Source organism: Aquila chrysaetos, chromosome 13 (genome assembly GCF_900496995.4).
Source record: "Aquila chrysaetos chrysaetos chromosome 13, bAquChr1.4, whole genome shotgun sequence".
NCBI classification, from domain to species: domain Eukaryota; kingdom Metazoa; phylum Chordata; class Aves; order Accipitriformes; family Accipitridae; genus Aquila; species Aquila chrysaetos.
Genome location: NC_044016.1, coordinates 29,727,693 through 29,746,509, shown reverse-complemented (window position 1 = coordinate 29,746,509; position 18,817 = coordinate 29,727,693). Strand labels below are relative to the sequence as shown.

General features: G+C 37.2%; 1 protein-coding gene across 9 annotated transcripts in view; it reads left to right on the top strand.

The window, feature by feature from the left end:
• RYR2 (ryanodine receptor 2) overlaps nucleotides 1-18,817 on the top strand; it is a 456,533-nt gene that overhangs the window by 143,450 nt on the left and 294,266 nt on the right. For 8 of the 9 annotated variants that reach the window (XM_041128385.1, XM_041128384.1, XM_030034939.1 and 5 more), the window contains exon 4: nucleotides 12,525-12,545. The exons of the other annotated variant lie outside the window; for it this stretch is intronic. In XM_041128385.1, coding sequence (XP_040984319.1) covers nucleotides 12,525-12,545 — 21 coding nt within the window. The remainder of the gene's footprint in view (nucleotides 1-12,524; nucleotides 12,546-18,817) is intronic. 9 annotated transcript variants of the gene reach the window in all.

The window sequence follows — 18,817 nt, the reverse complement described above, 5'->3', positions numbered from 1 at the left end:
GAGATTCTGCCTCGGGGCTGCAGGTGCCTGATCTATAGCCCAGGCTGGGACCTGTGAGCGCGGCAGAGGCTGTGAACCCCAGCTCTTCACGGGGGCACTATCCCGCCTTTTTGAATGGCAGGATCATCCACCTCAGCTAAGCTCACCTCAGAGCAGCAGGGCTGCAGGGCTTGGGATGAGCTCAGCACTCAACGGGAGCTGTAAACCAAGATCTTGCCTCGCTGTGCGTCAGGATCACCCAGCCTTTCCTAAACCTGGATTTTAGTTTTGAGCGTTTGAGCTGCCATTCTGCGGGCAGGGCCTCGTCCCAGCAAGGGCCAGGACCGCAGGCTCCCAGGCAGCCGCGGCTGGGAAGGGAGCTGCCGACCGATGGCGGCGGCCAGTGCTGCCAGCCTGCCGAGCCGCCTCTTGTCTCTGTGACGGGTAGCGGGTCCCGCGCCAGCAGGCTCCGTTTTGGAGAGTCTGCAGGATCTCGGCTGCAGTAAAGGCTCCTGCTGAGTTCCTGCAGGCAGTCTGGATTGAGTCCTTCCCCTTCAAAAGCATGCCTGTTAAATATACGTATGTATATGTATACACACACACACATAGATTTAGGTTGGAAAAAGGGAGTATGCTCTTTTTGACTCTTCCTGAGCTCTTTGTAGGTATCTGTCCTTTAGTTTTGAAATTAAAATTGAAACCTGTGCTTTTAGAGTACTGTCAACATGGTAAGTGAGAAGAGGAGGTATTATCCCCTCCTTCGTTGCTTTTGTAAGGCCTTTGATCTTGATCCATAAATGGCTTTTTGGTAAACATGTGATAGTTGCTGGGCTCTGAAGATTGTCTTCCTTTTCCCTAGCAGTCTCCTTTTTCTGCCTAGGCTGCAGCCTTTTCCAGTGTTTGCTGGTTAGACAGTTAGTTGCCCTTTAGTCCTCCAAGTAATTGTCATTCTCTCTGTCATAAATAGATAAGACTTTGTTTTCCTTTTTCATGTGATGGTAGCAAAAGCTCAGTCCTTACTTCTCCTTGCGGAAAGAGCGTGCTTTGAAATAGGCAGAGCAAAGCAGAGAAACTTGAAAAGAACAGGGGGCATTCAGGCTGCTACCAGTAACCCTGACTTCTGTTAGATTGGGTGTTGTCATCTGCTTTAGACCTAATTCATTTGGTTTATGAAGTCCTGCATTATTGTATATGATTTTTGTGCTTAATGCTTGTTTGTGCAGGTACTGCTGATGGTGTGGCATGTGCTTGTAATTATGGCGGTACACGCAGCTTCCACTCCTGAAGCAGCCTTTGGCAGCCGAGAGTCTGTTGATAAATATGCGGAACACTTACTTTTCTTGAAAGAAGTTTCTATTTAAAAAATATTGGGATGAGTCACAGAAGATAACAGTACATACAGAGAAGAAGGAAAGGGACAAATTTGGAAATCATTTTTTTTCACAATTTTTTTAGTGGTGATTATTTGATGTTGGAAATTCAGGTAACCTAGTGTATATGTAGGTCTTTTAGCAGCAGACTATTTTAGTTAACTGGATATTTGTGCATTTTTGGTCTTTTTGTAAAATTCCATTTCCAGGTGGTGTTCAGTTGTTAGCTTATAAGCAGTTTACTGTGTATAGCTTTACTTCTGCAAAAGAAATTGTGCATTTTTCCAAATTGTAATAATGTCAGTAACTGATAAATCCTTTGCCTGTTCCAAGGCATTTCAGGTGAAGTTTCTTACTCTCTCCCCTCAGCTGTGTGCCACTATTTTTTAGGTACATTACTTAGTGAAATGCAAAGCCTTCATTTTAAAGAAAGAACTTGTCGGTGGGTTTGGAGATGTTCTGAGGAACATATTAGGTAACCAGTGTTTGCCCCTGCTGAGAAGAAAAACCACGGTTCTCTTTCTGTAGCAATCCCACAGGCTGCAAAATTCTGAGTCCTTTCCCAGTTTGGCTTGAAACTGGAGTCAACAACTCTTGAACTGAATATTTAGCAGATCATTTTTCCCAAGTCCTGGAATGGTCTAAAGTATGTAGGTGAGAGACTTTACTGGTGGTTATTTTTTTAGGGATGGTGTTTGATAGGTTTTTGAAATTCTGCCATTCAAGTTTCCCAGTGAAAATTTGAGGAAAATTGACTTAATGTTTAAATGTTTCCTCCACAGTGAATTTACTTTTTTTTTTTTTCCCCTCCCTCTCTTATACTTGTAAATGCAGTGTTTTGGATAGCTTAAAAAATGCTAAAATATTTTTAGAGCTTTTTACACAGAAATCAAGTATTTAAACAGAATAATCTGAGTATCTTGGTATTGAGAATCATTCATTTCAGATCACAAGCATTCTTGTCTGATTATTTTGGTAGTTCACTAAATTTTGTGAAATATTATGTTGCTGAATTTTTTTTTTTCTTCTTCAAGTAACTTATTCTGTTGTTGGGGATTGATGAACATTCTGTAGTTTCATTCAAATTTTGTAAGATCAACGAAAAAGTTCTCAACGTTTCTGTTAATTTGGGAGGAATATGCCATGAACCAAACCTACAGAACTTGGTGTGAACTCTTTTCTGTTTGCACTTATGTTCGGATAGGAAAAATACTCCTGTTGTTTCACAGGTAAGCGTGTAAGACCAGTAAATTCATTATATCATTAATTGCGTACTGGAAGGTGCTAACACATATCTTTCAATCTTTTGGTACATATTTCAGACAGTGAATGCTACAACTAACCCACTTATTTGACTTGATGTTGTAGCCCTACATTCTCTATATCCAGACTTGACATTGCACAGCCTTTTTATAGTGTTTCTCCACTGAGGAACATAACATATAGGAAGCATCCTTATATGCTATTACTGCAGCAAGTATGAGACTCCAGTGCTTCTTGTGACTCTCTGAGTATTGCAAGAAGCTGCAAAGTAGAAAATAAAACTTTATTAGGGAACTGAGACTTTTGTGTGGAAATGACAGTTCAAACGCAGACTTCCTCCAATTCAAGATTGCACACTGCTTAGCCTTTTTGTAGCTCAGATGTCTGAACCTACCTAGCTTGCCTAGTCCATTCTCAACTCACGGATGCCATGGCATGGGTTGAGAAGAGAAAGAGTGCACGCGATAGTCTTTCTACCGAGATTTCTTCTGAAATCCCAGTGACTTTTCCTACTATCATAATCACTTTCATAGATGATATCAGGATTTTTCTGGCTTGATGTAAAACAGTAGAGAAAATAATACCTTAACACAGAGATCTCTTTAGGACATTTAAAAGCTCAAGGAAGGGATTAATGGAATAAACTGATTTGTTGGTCTTCACAGTAGAATTTGATCATTTTGGCTTCATACAGTTTATCAGTGAAATACAAAAATTCTCTTGTTATAAGCTAAAACATCTAGGAAGGCATTTCTCACCTTTTTTTTTCTTTTTTTTTCTTTTCCTTTTTTTTTGTTTTGTTTTGTTTTGTTTTTCTTCTTCTTCTTCCCCCCACCCCCCAGCATCGATTGTCTTGTTCAGAATGTCTTTTACCACAGGCCACTCTTTGAAACCTTTCATGGATAGAACAGTGTTTAGGGGCTTTCCTTGTAACTTGAAATGCAAATCTCCTGAGGATTTGGCGGCTACAACTACCGCTAGTGGTTTGAGTGCAATACAGTAGGGAACATTTTCTAAATTCTTTATCTCATGCTTATTCTGCATGTATTTAAAGCAATTAGAAACGTTTGATTCATAGCCATCTCCTTTTTATAGTCTAACTGCATTTCATGAAGAGAAATTTCAGCAATTTTGCCTCTTAATTCTGGGTGGATTTTTCATTTCCATTAGTTTCCTGGTTTTCTTTTGGCATTATGGATCAGTTCAGACTGCGGGCAAGATTAGACTAATCAAGAAGTCAGACTGAGAGCGCCAAGTATGAAGGAACCCTACTGTAGCTGGGATTTGGAAGGAGCTTCCTGAAAATGAGATCAGGAAGGTGATGATTAAAGGGAGTGATACAAACACATAACATTCACTCGTTTCTAAGTGAAAACTTCAATCCGTGAGGAAATGCTTAGCTAAAAGTCTAATTTGTTTTGCAGCTTGGTGTAACCAACTTCTGTTGCCCCTTTGCATAGTTCAGTGGGTTTTTAATAAGTAGAGCAGTATGCATTGAATTAATTATCTTTCTAATATAAACCTGACACTGATTTTTGCACTGATTTCGGAGTACAGCAATAAAAGACAGATACCTGTTTCTTTTGCATTGGAATAGCTTTTTTTCCTAGTTATTATTTTTTTAAAATTTCTTTTGATAGCCTTTATTTCCTTCATTTATGTTGTCATTTTTGATCTGCTGCGTATATTTCCACATCTGTGGGATTGATAGTTTTTATACACTGTTGTCTCATTTCTGTTACTGACAGCAGATCTTAACTTTGGAGCATAACTGATTGATCAGTATACAGCCTGGTTCCTGACACTAATATCTGACTGTTCTTTTCTCCTTCAGTAACATTAGTTCTAGAATGTCCTTGTTTTCCTCTGGATGTCACAGTCTCCCCCCCCCGCCACTCTGATCCAATTATATTAGAAAAGCACTGAAATACGGACAGAAATAATTCCTGGACAACAGGAGAAAATAGCCATATAACAAGTATCTCCATTAACTTTTATTTAAAAGTCTCAGTTATATCATGGTAAGGCATTGTAATTAAGGCTAGGAGTTTTTTGGATTTGTGCACTCATAAATCCATGTCAGACCTTATTAAGAGAATGAAAGCATTTGATTGCACACATTGTGTGTGCTTTCTAGACTAAACTGTTTCTGTAATATGAAAGATTTTAATTTCACAACCTCTACTCTGATATTTGACAACTTCATTTTTTCAGGAGAATGCTGTCTGCAGATACCCATCAGTTAGGCAGAGTTCCAGCTAAATTGCATCATGAGCTTATTAACTCCCATCTAATCATCCAGTCATGGCTGATTAATCACTTCTCCTGGTGCCTTGTTTTAATAAAATCTGTTTTCTGTGCCACTGACCAGCAAGCTGCCGTCTAATTTTATGTGTGGGGTAGTCTTTGCTGAAGGGAGCAAAATACAGCACTTCTCTGATCCGAAGGGCCTTGTGTGAAGGAATCATCGCACACAAGTGTCTTGCATGTATAATTCTCCTGTGTTTAAGGGATAGGGAAATCATGTGTTTCCTCACAGAGCTAAAAAGCTTCCCATGCTGTGGGGAAGGAATGGAGGCATTTTGGGACAGGAATGCAACTGTAGCTGGTGGATTTTTAAATATTCAAATAATCTATCTCCAACTGGGGAACTCTGAATTCATTAATTACTTCGTATTAGTAAGCAGCAAGATAACACGGAGAGCTGGCAGCTTTGTCATTTTCTCAGCATGGGAGGAGGGGGAAAGTAATTTCATCCCTCATGCAAATAGAAAAAGGTAACACTCCCTATTTCTTTTAGTAAGTGTTCTGTGTATTAATGAATAAGCCAAGTTATCAAGGTACTTCCTTAAAAAAATATGAAGATTGGTAGTTAAATGCACTCTTGACAACTTAAGCTCTCTCAGTAACCTAGTTAATAACGTATCTGAAAGCTAACAGCAGTTGTTGTCAATAGGATGGACTGAAAATGTTTTCAGGTTTGCTAGCGGAACCCCCACATGTAAGAAGAGTCAGAAACGAACCAGAGGTCTCTTAATATGAACTAGAGCTCTTTTAATTTCCTAGCACTGACCAGAAGGTTTTCTCTTTTGACAAGTCATAGGTGCAGTAAGGCAAGAATTATTTTTTTAATCAAACTTTTGAGCAAAAAGTCCAAACTATAGCTTCTTATTTCTATAGTTTGAGGGTTTTCAATTGTCTCAGGGTTGTCTACAGTTGCCAGGCATAACTCACTGAAGTAACAAAGTATTGCGGCAGTAATTTTCTGCAGAAATTCTTTGAGTGGGTCTTCATCAGGTAGTGGTGTGTCATGAAGAGAGACAGAGCTGTTATGTCCAGCAGTGTTAGCTTGTACTTATTGCAGGGTCTGCCCTTCCAAACTTTGAATTTGTATAACCTAAATGCTTCTTACTGCAAAGAAAGTAAGTGAGAGAAAGAAGAGGAAGGAGGAGAGAGAAAGGAGAGAAGGAAGTGGAGCTCAAAGCATTTCATGCAGTGTGCGCCTTTGTATCATGCAGATGGACTTGTTGGCTACCAGTGGAAAGCTTTATGAAAAGATGAGGTAGTTTAGAGGCTTATTCTATTTAAAATCCTGACTATTCTCAGCTATTTTAGAGATGCCACACTGCTAACAGGAGAACAGGAAATACAACAGGGGGAAAAAAAAGTACAAAACTTTTGCAGATAAAACTAATACCGTAATTTTCTCCTCAGTGCACCTTATTTAGCATCAGAAGTGACTGTTAGCAGGCCATTTCAAGTAAGGCACAAAAAGAATAAGACTTAGCTTTGATCAACTGCACTTTGATCAAATGTAAGTACTGGAAAAAATGAAGAAGTGCAGGCGCAGTATTTTTGCATTCTGCTTATCCTCAGGGAGAGGCAAGGACAGGAATGAAATCATCTATTTCAAATCACAAAAATGTGACAGGCACGTATTTCTAGGCTGGCATGTGGGCTCTTCTTTTGCATGTGCCATATTTGGAATGAGGATGTATGAGGATGTATGGCATAAAAGCAAACATTTTTATCATCCCAGACAAGTTTCCTATTTTGAAGGTAGATGGCAGGCCTTTTCCCAGCCTTACCATGACCATTGGATCTCTAATGTGCTCAAAGTTTTCTTTCTAGGATGATGGTCAGTAAAAACTGTCTTTGGGGGAAGAGAATTTATTTCTTCTCAGTTAAGTTTTCTGATCTAGGTTGTGTACAGAGAAGGAGCTAAACCAAATAAATGTGAAAGCACAGCTCTTGAAGCATCTTGAAGACAAAAGCCTGCAATGGAAGACAACCCTGGGCTGGAAGAGAAGACATATCATCAGTTAATTTGTTGAATATTAAATTCAGGAAATCAAGGTGTCTATGAAGATAATCAAATGTTGTAACAAACAAAAATACAATTCAGTTTGGAATCTGTCTAGTTCAAGTCTAGTTATTCTCATCTTGCTTATCTCTATTAGAGAGTTTTAGGCAGAAGTTTTGCTATATGTTCTCAGTTTCCTCAGCTGAGAAATGGAAAAAAAAATCTTATTTTTCTAATAAAATTTTCCTGCTTCAGTTCAGAAAAATGAGTATAAGCATAGAGGAAGATACGACATCCACTAGCTGGAATGCATTGCTTCATTGAGATTTCAGGTCACAGTCCCATCTGTGGATCATGGCAGTATATCTGTTGCAGTTTTCATAATTAGTTGTAGAGAATGTGATTAGCCATAGTCAGCTAAGTTTCTCCTATACTGTGTGGAATCAAGTTTCTTAATGTTTTGATATGCTGCTCAAGCAGATGAAAGAAAACAGAATACAGAAGCCAGCGTTAGGAATGGTAGTGTTGTCCCACAAACAGGGTTCACTTATCTGGTGTGCAAGCCAATAACACAGAGAGTCAAGGTATTTTCAAATTAATTTCTTTGATGCACGTGAATGGGTGCCTGTCTCAAGACAGCACACCCTTGTCTCAAAAATTCTCACATTTATAACTTAACTAATACATAATCATTGTTATTTTCCTTAATGATTGGTTCTTTCTTCTTTGCCCCTCATGTAGATTAGCGCGCAGGGTCTGTCTTCTTCCTTCATTGTCTTCTTTTGAGTAGGTGGTATCATTTAAGTAGGTGGTCAGTGAGTCGGTAGTCGCAATCTCCCCCTGTAGGAATTACCTTTTGCTTACTTCTTCCCTAATCTTGGCAGTTCCAAGTGGTTCTTCAAGGTTTATTGACCAGACCACAATCCATTACCTTTTCTGACATAAATGTAAAGCCCCATTGTCTAGTAGTTAGTTCCTAAACCCTAAATCATGTCTAGTTATTGTTTCCCTATTTTAAATATTAACTGATGGGGGCTGTACACAGGAATTTAGCAGCTCCCTGGTTATTTCAGTCTTATTATACCCATTAATTGATAACAGCAGGCTGTTTTGCCCAGCTTAAAATAGCTTACTTTCCAGTTTTGAGCGCTGGTAATTAATGTTGCTGTATTAGTGGATGTTCAGCACATGTTCTGTGAGCTTGCTTTATGTCAAGACTTAAAAAGTGAGTTTGTGAATGACTCCTCATAATGGTGAAAAGGTCCCTCTTTATTTCTCTTCATTTAGTTCATGACTCCTTATGAAAGAGAAAATAGGGGTAACAAAACTACATTCCTGCTGTTTTAACTGGCTTTTATGTTTGGTTAATGTAGTCCTGGATATCTGCAGCAGTGAAAAAAAAATGTTGGAAAACTAGTCCTCCAGTTTGGATTAAATGCATTTAAAATGAAAGCTTGGCTGAAAAGATTGGAGCTCTTATGTGCCTTTGAAGAGAAGTCAGCAAATGCAGATCATTCTCTGAAGTTTCTGGATTAGCATTGCAGTAAGTTATTAAATCATGGCTCTATGTTCTTCATGGAGGACTTACTGCAGTTATGTGAAGTTCTAAGAGAAGTATGAAGACTCTGTAGTATAGTGTTCTCATCTAGTTCAAGAAGTGAAATTATTTTGTAATCCTAAATGCCATCTTTGATCTTTTGCTTGATTCTTAAAATACAATTTTGCATCCTTGTTTTTTCTCCTTATAGCACTACCTGTATTCCTTAGACATCTATATGTATGGGTGCCATACCATTTTAGTATCCATAAAGCACTACACTCTAGTTTGAAGTGTCATATTTTCTACTCATTAAATTAGTTATGTTGATGGCTACTTGCTAGCAGTAGGCAGTGAAATAATTCTTTCAAGTTGAAGTTAGTAGCTTTCTGTAAAATGATTAATTATTGTAGTATAAGTAGCCCACAATCACCAAGTAAATTCTAGAGACATTGTATTCTTCACCATTTTGGTAATGCTGGTGTTCTCATGGCAAGATAATAATTTCCCATCTTTAGAACTGTCACATGGCAATGAACCCACAAAATTTTGGTATCTAATGTTAGCCAGTGTCATGTTGTTTTCTTCTGGGGAAATTTTCCAAGTACCCAGATACATGTGGATACATTTCTAGAGCAGCATACTGCATGCGAGATATGTATGTTTTAAGATGGATTTTGCTTCCTCTACTGGAAGAAATAATGTAAAGGATAAAGAAAAAGAGAAAAATTAGTATATACCTACCTAACCGTTTTCTTTTTCCAAACAATGTGACTTAGTGATCAGGAAAGAAAATGAGCCAGAAGAGGAATAGTTATTGAATTCTGTGGATTTGGATCTATTGTGATGAGGCAAATTTTACTGTGCTTTATAAAAAAAATTATTGTACTGTTCTTTCAGACTGTGGTTAACATAATGTACGATTGAAATAAAGTAGTTTACAGTGTAAGATGCCACAGTGAGAGGGAACTTACAGAAGTGACTGCCAATCCCTGCCTGCCATCCCCCCAACCCTTCCTAAAGTTTAAACTTTCCTAGACCAGTTGGAAGGTACATACCTTTTAACAGGTCAAGAGCTCAGCAAAACTTAAGTAGAGTAATTTATGGTAAGAACAGGTAATTCCAATTCCAAGGAGCATTAAGCACTCCAAAGAGGGAGGTGTCAAGATGTGGTCTAATAGAAGGGACTTTTTTATTTGGGTTTGTTTGTGGTTTTTTTTGTTTTGGTTTTTGTTTTGTTTTGTTTTTTTGGGGGGGGAGGTGTTGTTTGGTTGATTGGTTTGTTTTGTTGTGTTGTGGTGTTTCCCCCTGCCTCTCCAGATTAATGACTAATGTGTACACAGCAAAAGGAGCTTTGAATCTCAGTGTTTCCTGAATTTTTATGTATACTGGGAAATCCATGGGAAAAGGGGGTCCTGTGGATTCTAGTCTGTGAAGGCAGACAAGATGGCAATGTCAGTGTGAAGCAGAATCTGTATTTAGGTGTGCTGTGAAGCATCTGCTTGCTTGTTATCTGAATCATAGCTTAGATCTTAGATACAAGCACTAGGCTGAGATATCCATTGTTTCATTTCTGTTTATGTGAGCTTTACATCTATTTTGTCTACATTAGAACAATTAATCTTAGATATGAGTAATCTGATATACCTGTAGGTTTACCTAATCTGCATTACTAGGAATTTCCAGGCAAGTAGATATATTATTAGGTCATGCTTACACCTTTTTTCGCCCCCAAATAGGATACTAAATGTCTTGAAGGTCACAAGTTTTCCAGAATAGGTTCCATTGGGTAAAAGCTATCAAAATTTTATCTCCATACATTGCACAGGCAAGTTTTAAAACTTGGGACAAAGTGTTTTTTAAGAAAGAAATGTTTTCATGTAACTTCAGTAGCTGGAAGAGCTCTCCCACAGATGGCTAGAGAAGAGGGAGCACACCGGATCCGGGAGGGCTCTCAAGAGGCACACAGTAGGCGGCCTAGAATATGGCTATAATTAAAAATGCAAGATTTTACTGGGCTCTGCACTGTACCGTGCTTTCAGAAGCAGATCTCTTTGGATGCATTCATAGTCTTTCCCGTATGACCATCATGTAGGTGTGAAACTGTAGGGTTTGACAAGCGTACATGCACAGTTCAAGTGGTTGTCCTGTGAGAGACTACTGAATAAGTGTGCCTTTGGCATATGCCAAAGCCTGTTGACAAATCTACTTGAAGATGGGTATGCCAATGCAGGTTTAGTCTATACAGTTTATAAATACTTGACAAATACTGCACTTGACTCTTGAAGATAACTGGTGTCCATTAACATAAAGTAAATGGACAATTCAGCAATTATAAGGCAATCGATTGTACAACTGATAATGTATGCTGAGCTTTGAGTGGTTTCTTTCTGACACCAATTGTGGCTGCCCTGTTCACTTAAATTTTGGGACAGTGAGAACTTCCCAAAGCAAGGCAATAAAGCGTGAATCAATTCACCTCTTTCTATCATTGTCACACAGTCAAATTGCTTGTAATGTTCTCAGTGCGTATACAATTTTAACAAAACAAAAGGTGTATCAAAAGCAAGGTAATAAATGAAGGACTTATACGTGAATCTAACTTGGCTATTGCTTACTCTTTTTTTTAAGGCATCGTAGTTGTATTGATAGTATTTAGATTTAAATCATTGCTTGCTTTTCTAACTTATCCACATCTTATTATATCTTTTCTTATATTGCATCTATTTTAGAATACTACGTGTTTTTTAGGAGGGATTTCTGCAGCTGTGGTTGATAACAAAAGTCACAGTAAAGAGTATTAAAAAAAAATAGAGACAAATCACAGAATTTCTATTATAAATCTAAATGCAGTCCAAATCTCAGAAGAGGGGTAGGAATTTTCAGATTAATAAATGCTTATAAGTTTATCGTGTTAATTAGTTGGCAGGTCAGATGGTGTTTTCTAACCTTTGTGTGCTAGCGGGACTGAAGAATATTGAAAATATAAAGCTCCATTTTAATTGAAATGTATATTAAAGCAAGTGTGAAAATTTACTTTGAATAAAACTATTTTAATAGAAGAGAACTAAATACATTGCCTTTTATTACAGTAATTTCACAAGTAAGCTGGAATCCAGCTACTACTGGTTTTGAAAATTGCTCATGGTTTGCACTAAGCTATCTTAAATTATTGCTAAAATTTTATGTGACATCTGCTAACAAAAGGTCAATGTGTACCTGCAGTAAAACCACAGAAGGCTTGACATGCTGCAGAGTTTTCTGTGCTAAGTCCAGAGACAAATCTGCTTCAGATATGCTGCTGTTGGTGCCAAGTAAGTTTTTAATAGGTAGTGCCATACTAACCTTTCTAGTAGCTGAAATGTGTTCTAGTAGATACTCTCAATCCTTTCTGAGACTGTAAGATGATCCGAAGACTTTTTAGAGAGAGTAATTTAAAATGTGTTTCCTTAATGAACCTTGCAACAGTTTTGTTAATACAAAACCTTAAGCTTTAGAAGTGATTCTCTCATTCCCCATAGGAAAAATGAATGGCATTTTGGTGTTCTCTGTTCTTAGGCAAGATATTCTCTTATACTGCAGGTTGTCGGGTCAGGGTTTGACAGGTACCCCCTAATTTTACTTTTCATATTTATGGCATTCATTAAAATGGCAAACCTTGAAGAGCAGTCACTAAGCCTTTTCAAGTGAATAATGTTCACTTATGACAGAGCTTTACTCAAGAGAAAATGGAGATATGCTTTGTGGGAAACTATGTTCTGTATGTTTGACTGGTTGGTACTGAATACAGTGTGGAATTAATTCAGCATCGGTCTTCATTTGCTGCCTATTATCTGATATATAGATGGACATTTTGGACTTCCAGAATTTGAAGTGCTTCCCATAAAATAAAGACAAAAAGTGAGGTATTGGCATTTTAAAGAGGAGATGCCAGGAGAATAGCTTCTACTCATACATTTTCTTTCATACTAGATACATTTCCGAAAATGTGAAACGTTAACTTCAAAATAGACTTTGATATGCTGTATTTAAGGAAAGAGATTTACTGATTTCTTGCTTTTTCTTTCTACAGCTAGTTGATGTGGAAAAATGGGTATGTGATTCTGTCTTTTATTCACTTGATCCCAAATGTTTCATGTTGCCACTGAGTCTAACCTGTCTGTTTTGATACCCTCTGTGTTCATGACCCTTCAACTTGCATGGCTCAAAAAAAGAGGCAAATACATGGTCATGTAGGATCTGGTCATTTCTGAATTGTCATACCAAATTTCATGCTACCACAATGAGTTTTCTCTCTTTTAATTTGATTGTAGAATTGTGTAATATAAATGTATGATTATTGCCTGTCAGTTTTGAGCCTTGCTGTCTAATGTTATAACTCCATTCTGTAACCCACCCTGCCTTTTCCAGTATAGACACTGTAATCCTAAAATGCATGACAGTAAGATAATTAATACTGATAAATATTGTGTGACGCCGCAACTAGATGCAAATAATATATATACAAAATATTTAATGATGGAGAACAGCTGCTCCAGAATAAAAAAAAAATCATTCATAGATCTTAGCAAATAAAGCCAAAGCACAGTTCTCTGCTGAATGTGTTGTTAAGGCCTTTCCTAATGTGTCTGTGTTTACCATGCATATTCGTTTGGGCATCTGATATAACTCCCCTATATGGGACATATTTACGTATGTTTTTCTCCAATGTAATCTCTAACATCTGCATATGTATGAGTTAGTAGTCATAAAAGTGTGTGTAGAATTGTTTGTTCACATTTGAAATGTTAGAAGCCTGTCTGAAAGCTTGGACCATAATAAGCCTCCTTGATTTCTTAATACTTAATTTGAGCTGCACATGACCAGAAACAACCTCAGATGTCCTTTAGTATAAGGCCAATATCATAGCTAGACCACTGGTCTCACTTTATTTCAGCCAGACATTATAGAATTTTAATCTGTGATTATGACATGTTTATAGTAAGTAGTGACTCAAGTTGTAGCTTCCTTGAGACTCCTGTAGGTAAGTACATTGTTTAAATAGTGGCTTAGGCTTTTCAACCCCCTTTCTACTCAAGTATTCCCAACTATCTATGTCATATGACATATAAATGTAGATGTTTATAATTTTTAACAATAACTGTAGTTAAGTATTAATTTTAGCTAATTGTATCAGTATGACAGCATTATTCATACTCTGTGAATCTGATATTTGTGACAACCAGCAAAGTTTTATAGGGATTGATTTGGAATGTTTTTAAGCCACACTGGTGGTTAGGTTATCTTCTCATTTTCTCCACCTTTTTAATTACAAGTGAGAAGGCTTGGTTCTAAATCTTTAGATTCTGTACTTTTATTTCTATGAAGAATTCTGCTATAAAAACAGCAATAAAAAGGAAGTTCAGTAGTATACAGGCACCCGGCTTCATAGTTCATGATGCATCAAAAATGGTAAGCCAGAATTTTATTGGTTACACTCTGACATGTCTTGTTTTTGACTGAAATATTCAAAGAGTGTATTCTTGGAAAATATAGGATTACCTCCATAAATACAAGTCAGCTCTGCTTTTTTTTTTTTTTTTTTTTTAATTCAGAATTTAGTAACATCAAAGTGTTATGCTTTGGAAAGACTGCTTCACAGAAATGTCCCCTTAAACCATTTTAAAGAGAAATGGTTCCCGTGACAGCAGAGCTAGTTTCGTTCTGAGTTACATTGGCTAAACTCTTTTTTTAATAGACCAATTCTGTAATCCAGACAACCTCCTGTCTGGTGGAGATGGAGTGGGTGCTGGCTTTACTTCAAATATGAAATTATTCTATCTCAGATGAGCTGTAGTTTGCCCTGTAAAGCAGCTTTTAACCACCTCTATAATTCTAGAGTGTTACCAGAGGTCTTATGGTGGGCTGCAGATGTACATACTGAATTAATGCATCAAAAGGCTGGCTGTTGCACAGCTGCATGGTCACTGAGGCCAGCTGCCTCATTCTAATACATATATTTCTTCATAAGCCGTTTTCCAATGGAGAACACACAAGATTAATGCAAGTGTGTTCAGTTATGTCTATGTACCTGTGGACACGTTGAAGCCCAAGCCCAGAGCCTTAAGTTGGACAATCTTTATGTCAAATTAATGACCAAATTAGTAACTGAACCTTGCTGCAAGCAGTTTCATGCCTCAAAGGATAAGCTAGAGTCATCCACTTCGGAGCTGACTCCAGCCTGTAAAGTGTGCTAACAAAAATTTTGGAGGGAATTACTCCAGTTCTGCTGTGCTTTTCCTGTCAAATGACTATTATTCTTCTCATGATTTTGTTCCAAAAACTTTATTCTACTGTGAGGCCTATGTGGCAGTTGAAGCTAGGTGAAAATTAAATGGGCTGAAAATACTCCTTGGACCTTTGGCTTTTTCCTTTTGTCTCTCAGCAGGTATGACTGTGAGGGCTTGTAGGTCTGCTTCAGTGCAGAATCAAACAGATTAAAGACATCTCGCCAAAAGTAAAAACTAATGGAAGTAAGGCTTACCTTTTCATCTTGGTCCCCATTTCATATTTGAAAATGGCTCTTCTGCTTTTAATTAAACTACCAAGGGGGAAAAGCCCAGCATTTGATCAGAGGGATTTACTAAATTTCAACTGAAAGTTAGAAGACACTGAATATATCTTATTTACAGAGAAAATAACAGTAATGAAATAAACTGAAATTGAATAATGCATAGTGAAAGGAATTCCTTTCAATCTGCCTGTCATTTTTTCTCTTTTAATATATTTTTGAAATAAGGGAAATAAAGTGGCTGTTGCTGTGAATTAGCAACTATTGGTGTTTGTTTGCAAATTTGAGATTTCACGGTGGGTGTTGTATACTTTAAGGGTTTGATTTTTTTTTTAAGGGACTTCTGTTCTCATAAAAGCACCTGAATGTCTGTCTTGACTTTCAGAACAACTGCTTAGCACTGTAACAGAATTCAGTGTAAGGAGTGGGAATTTTCTAGGCCATCTACGGTTTCCAAAACCTGGCCTTTTTTACACATTTGCCACATATAGCTGGTGAATTATTTTGAAAATTTGGCATTAAGAGACATCAAGAATGATTGTTTTCAAGACAGATTACTCTGAAGAGCTTTTTACCTGACGGGAAACCAAGTGTATTGGTTCTTAAATTTAGAGTGAAAGGGACAAGGATTTTCATCCTTACACAGGCTAATGGCAAAGCTGTGCTAACTATAACTTTGTAGGATTGTCTGCAACTTTCAAATAGACAGAGGAACCTCTTCTGCTGAAGGCAATGGGAAATCTTTTTCTCTTCCCCTCAAATAGTTATTGTGTTAGCTCAGTTTTATCCCACTAGTAAAACTAATTTTCAGTTTCTTTGGAGAAAAGAAACTTGCAGAGTAAGGAAACACACTTTAGACACTTTTCAAAAGAATTGCTTTCATTACAGAGACTTCTGAATTGAGAAGAAATTAATAGATTCTGGCTTTGAGGATGGTGTGGATTGGATAAATATAACAAGTGGATTTTGGCTAGAGGAAATAAGCTAAGGTTGTTGTAGAGTTTGGAGTGAACCACAAAATAAAGCTTCATCAAGACAAATGGTTGTAGTAGTATGTCTTCAGTGCCATTAAAGTAATTAATTGCACATCCATGATTTATAATCAGTGTGATTTTCAAACATTAAATGAATTATCTAAGGACTTAGTTTTTATTGAGAATTTTTTGTTCATACTAGGTTCATTTACATAAATACAGATTTATTTGTCAGATTACTGTGGTGGGAAAATATGCTAATTATGCACAAATATTTGATCCCCCAGTTTAAAGCATTTGCATTTAAATTTTAGATATAACGTAGACTGCAGAGGTGACTCAATGCAGGGAGTAATATCAGCAGTGTTAACATAGGATCACTGTTTTTCTCATACATTTTCTCTTGAGGGAAAATGGGAGGAGGTAGCACTGTATGATGTTAAAATGAACAGGCATATTGAAATGGAGTGACTATGGAAATACTGCTTAAAATGCCACACCTATAGCTATAGTTTCAACGACATCTGCAGTTCCATCCTTAGTGTACTGTATATTGTAGTGGCTGCTAATTGCAGCCGAAGTCTAATTCACATCATCAAAAGAAAGTAATACAAACATTTTCTAAGTACACTTTTTCTTTTCAAAAGAAATCTGTGTGCAAATCTGACTGGCACTTATTTTAATAGAATAGTAGCATTTCCAACTGTATAGTAGGATTCCTTTGGTATTTCTCCTTCAGTCCGTATTATAGATCTGAGAACTTCAAGCTGTGTTCCGTGTAGTAATTACTGTGAATTGCAGCAAACTCTACTTTCAGTTACTTGTTTTCAATAATTCTTGGTTAGGTTAGTGTAAAGATGTGATATTTCTATGTAAGCAAATACAATACTACAAGAATAGTACAAAAGATATAGTCAGGAGATAATCTCTAAATTAAAAGGATTTTAAAACTAATCTTGATAACTTTGCTATAAAAAATTCCAAATAAAATAGCATTGCTGTTACTTTTTAATCTAGCCAGAGAGCCCAAGAATTAAGGTGAGATTATAAATTACGGTATTTGAGTAGGTATTTGAACAATCATAGTAAGTGATACGCTACCCAATGGCTGTCCAAGGAGCCAAATAATATAATAGCCCCACACAGCTGTAAATATTTACATTGACAACATATCCTTTGTGTCTCAGATAAAGCTTCAATAGGTTTTAAATTTTATTTATTTAATTCATTTATTTAGAGGACAGTTAGGATGATGGATAGAATGATGGGTGTAATGTGCCTCAAATCTAATAATTTGAAATCCTGCAAAGGTATTTTTCCTTATTTATTTATTAGGTCATGTTCCAAGCCATACAGGTAATCTAGCTGCTGAGTGCTGAGTTTAGTTCCTCCACAAGGATGATATTTGTGTGACACTAAGCACTCACATAGTTGTTTGTGCCCAAAAGATCAGATAGCATATGCAGCTGAAGACTTAAGTCAGTGGAATATGGTTATCCAGTTGTTGGTTACAATCAGTTACCAGTCCTACCTCTCAGAAAAACTTTTGAGAAATTTGGATGCTAGAGAAACAGGTGCATGTAAAACAGCACGTTCTGATTTCTTGAACAAGTGAATTCTAAAGGTGAAATGGTGTCTTCGATGCATTTAGTCATCAAATTTGCATTGATTTCAGTAGGACAGGATTTAACAGAGACACTTATTTGTAGTTCAGAAGTACATCAGAAGTCCCATTATTACCTTGCTTCTGAATGTGCAATAGAGAACCTCCAGTGGATTCTTGAATTTCAGTATCTAATACAATATAGGTGTTCTGTACTTAGTTCATAACTGGTCAGCTCTTCAGATATTGAAGGTGCTTTAGGTGTTTACGCTGTAGACAGTGTAGGGTTAGCAAGTTATTTAGACTCCTAATTATAGTCAACACAGAGAATCAAACGCTTCTAGTGGGTAGTTGGTCCTGTCCTACAGAAAATCTCAGCTTAATAAATCAGATGAATTGCGTTCTAGAAATGACTGTCTCTTCCTTGACTATAGAGTAAGTTTATACAACTAGCTGAAATCTACATCATAGATCTCATCCTTAACTCTTAAGACTGAGCTTATTTTTAATAGTGTCTCATACTGGATATTGCATACCTCTACATGGTTTGTTAGGGTGTGTAGAATGTCACATTTCAAATGTAAGTGTGACCAAGCTCTACCATCATCAGTGCCGCTCCACTGATGGAGCAGGAGCTTTGTGTATAACTAAAATAACATGTCGTCACAATTTGATCTCTTCTTTTACTCTTAGCTGAGTTAGTGTTGAAGTGTACAACAGTTATCTGTTGTACTTAGTGACTGTATCAGTCCGTCTTTTTATCACTTTAACACTTTGGTGTTAGCGTTTGGAAAGCAATACCTTTCAAGAGCAATGGATGTTAGAATAGCATTAAGAAATTTCAAATTATAGGTCTGTTCTATCTGTTTAATTTTCAAATAGACATTCTGAATTGCTAATGTTAGTCCAGAAACTCATGTGTGCTGTCGTGCTGAGGCACAGAGAGCGAGTGTGAAGGAGCAGAAAGCTCTTTCCTCTGCAGAGGGTGAGTTGGAGAAATTTCTTGTGTAACAGCTTGTTGCCTACCTGAAGTGTGTAATTTCTGTCATTTCTGTTGTTTTGCTTCAGGGTGGTGCGGGGTTTTTTTGTTTGTGTCGCCCCCCCCCCCAAGGTGAGAGTTAATGTTTTTCTAAGTAAGCATTCTCCTTTAGCTAAGAAGGGCTTTGGTCTGAAACCCTTGGAGAACGTTCTTGCAGAAGGGTGTGACAGGAGTATCTGGAAACCCCTGCCCTGTCCAT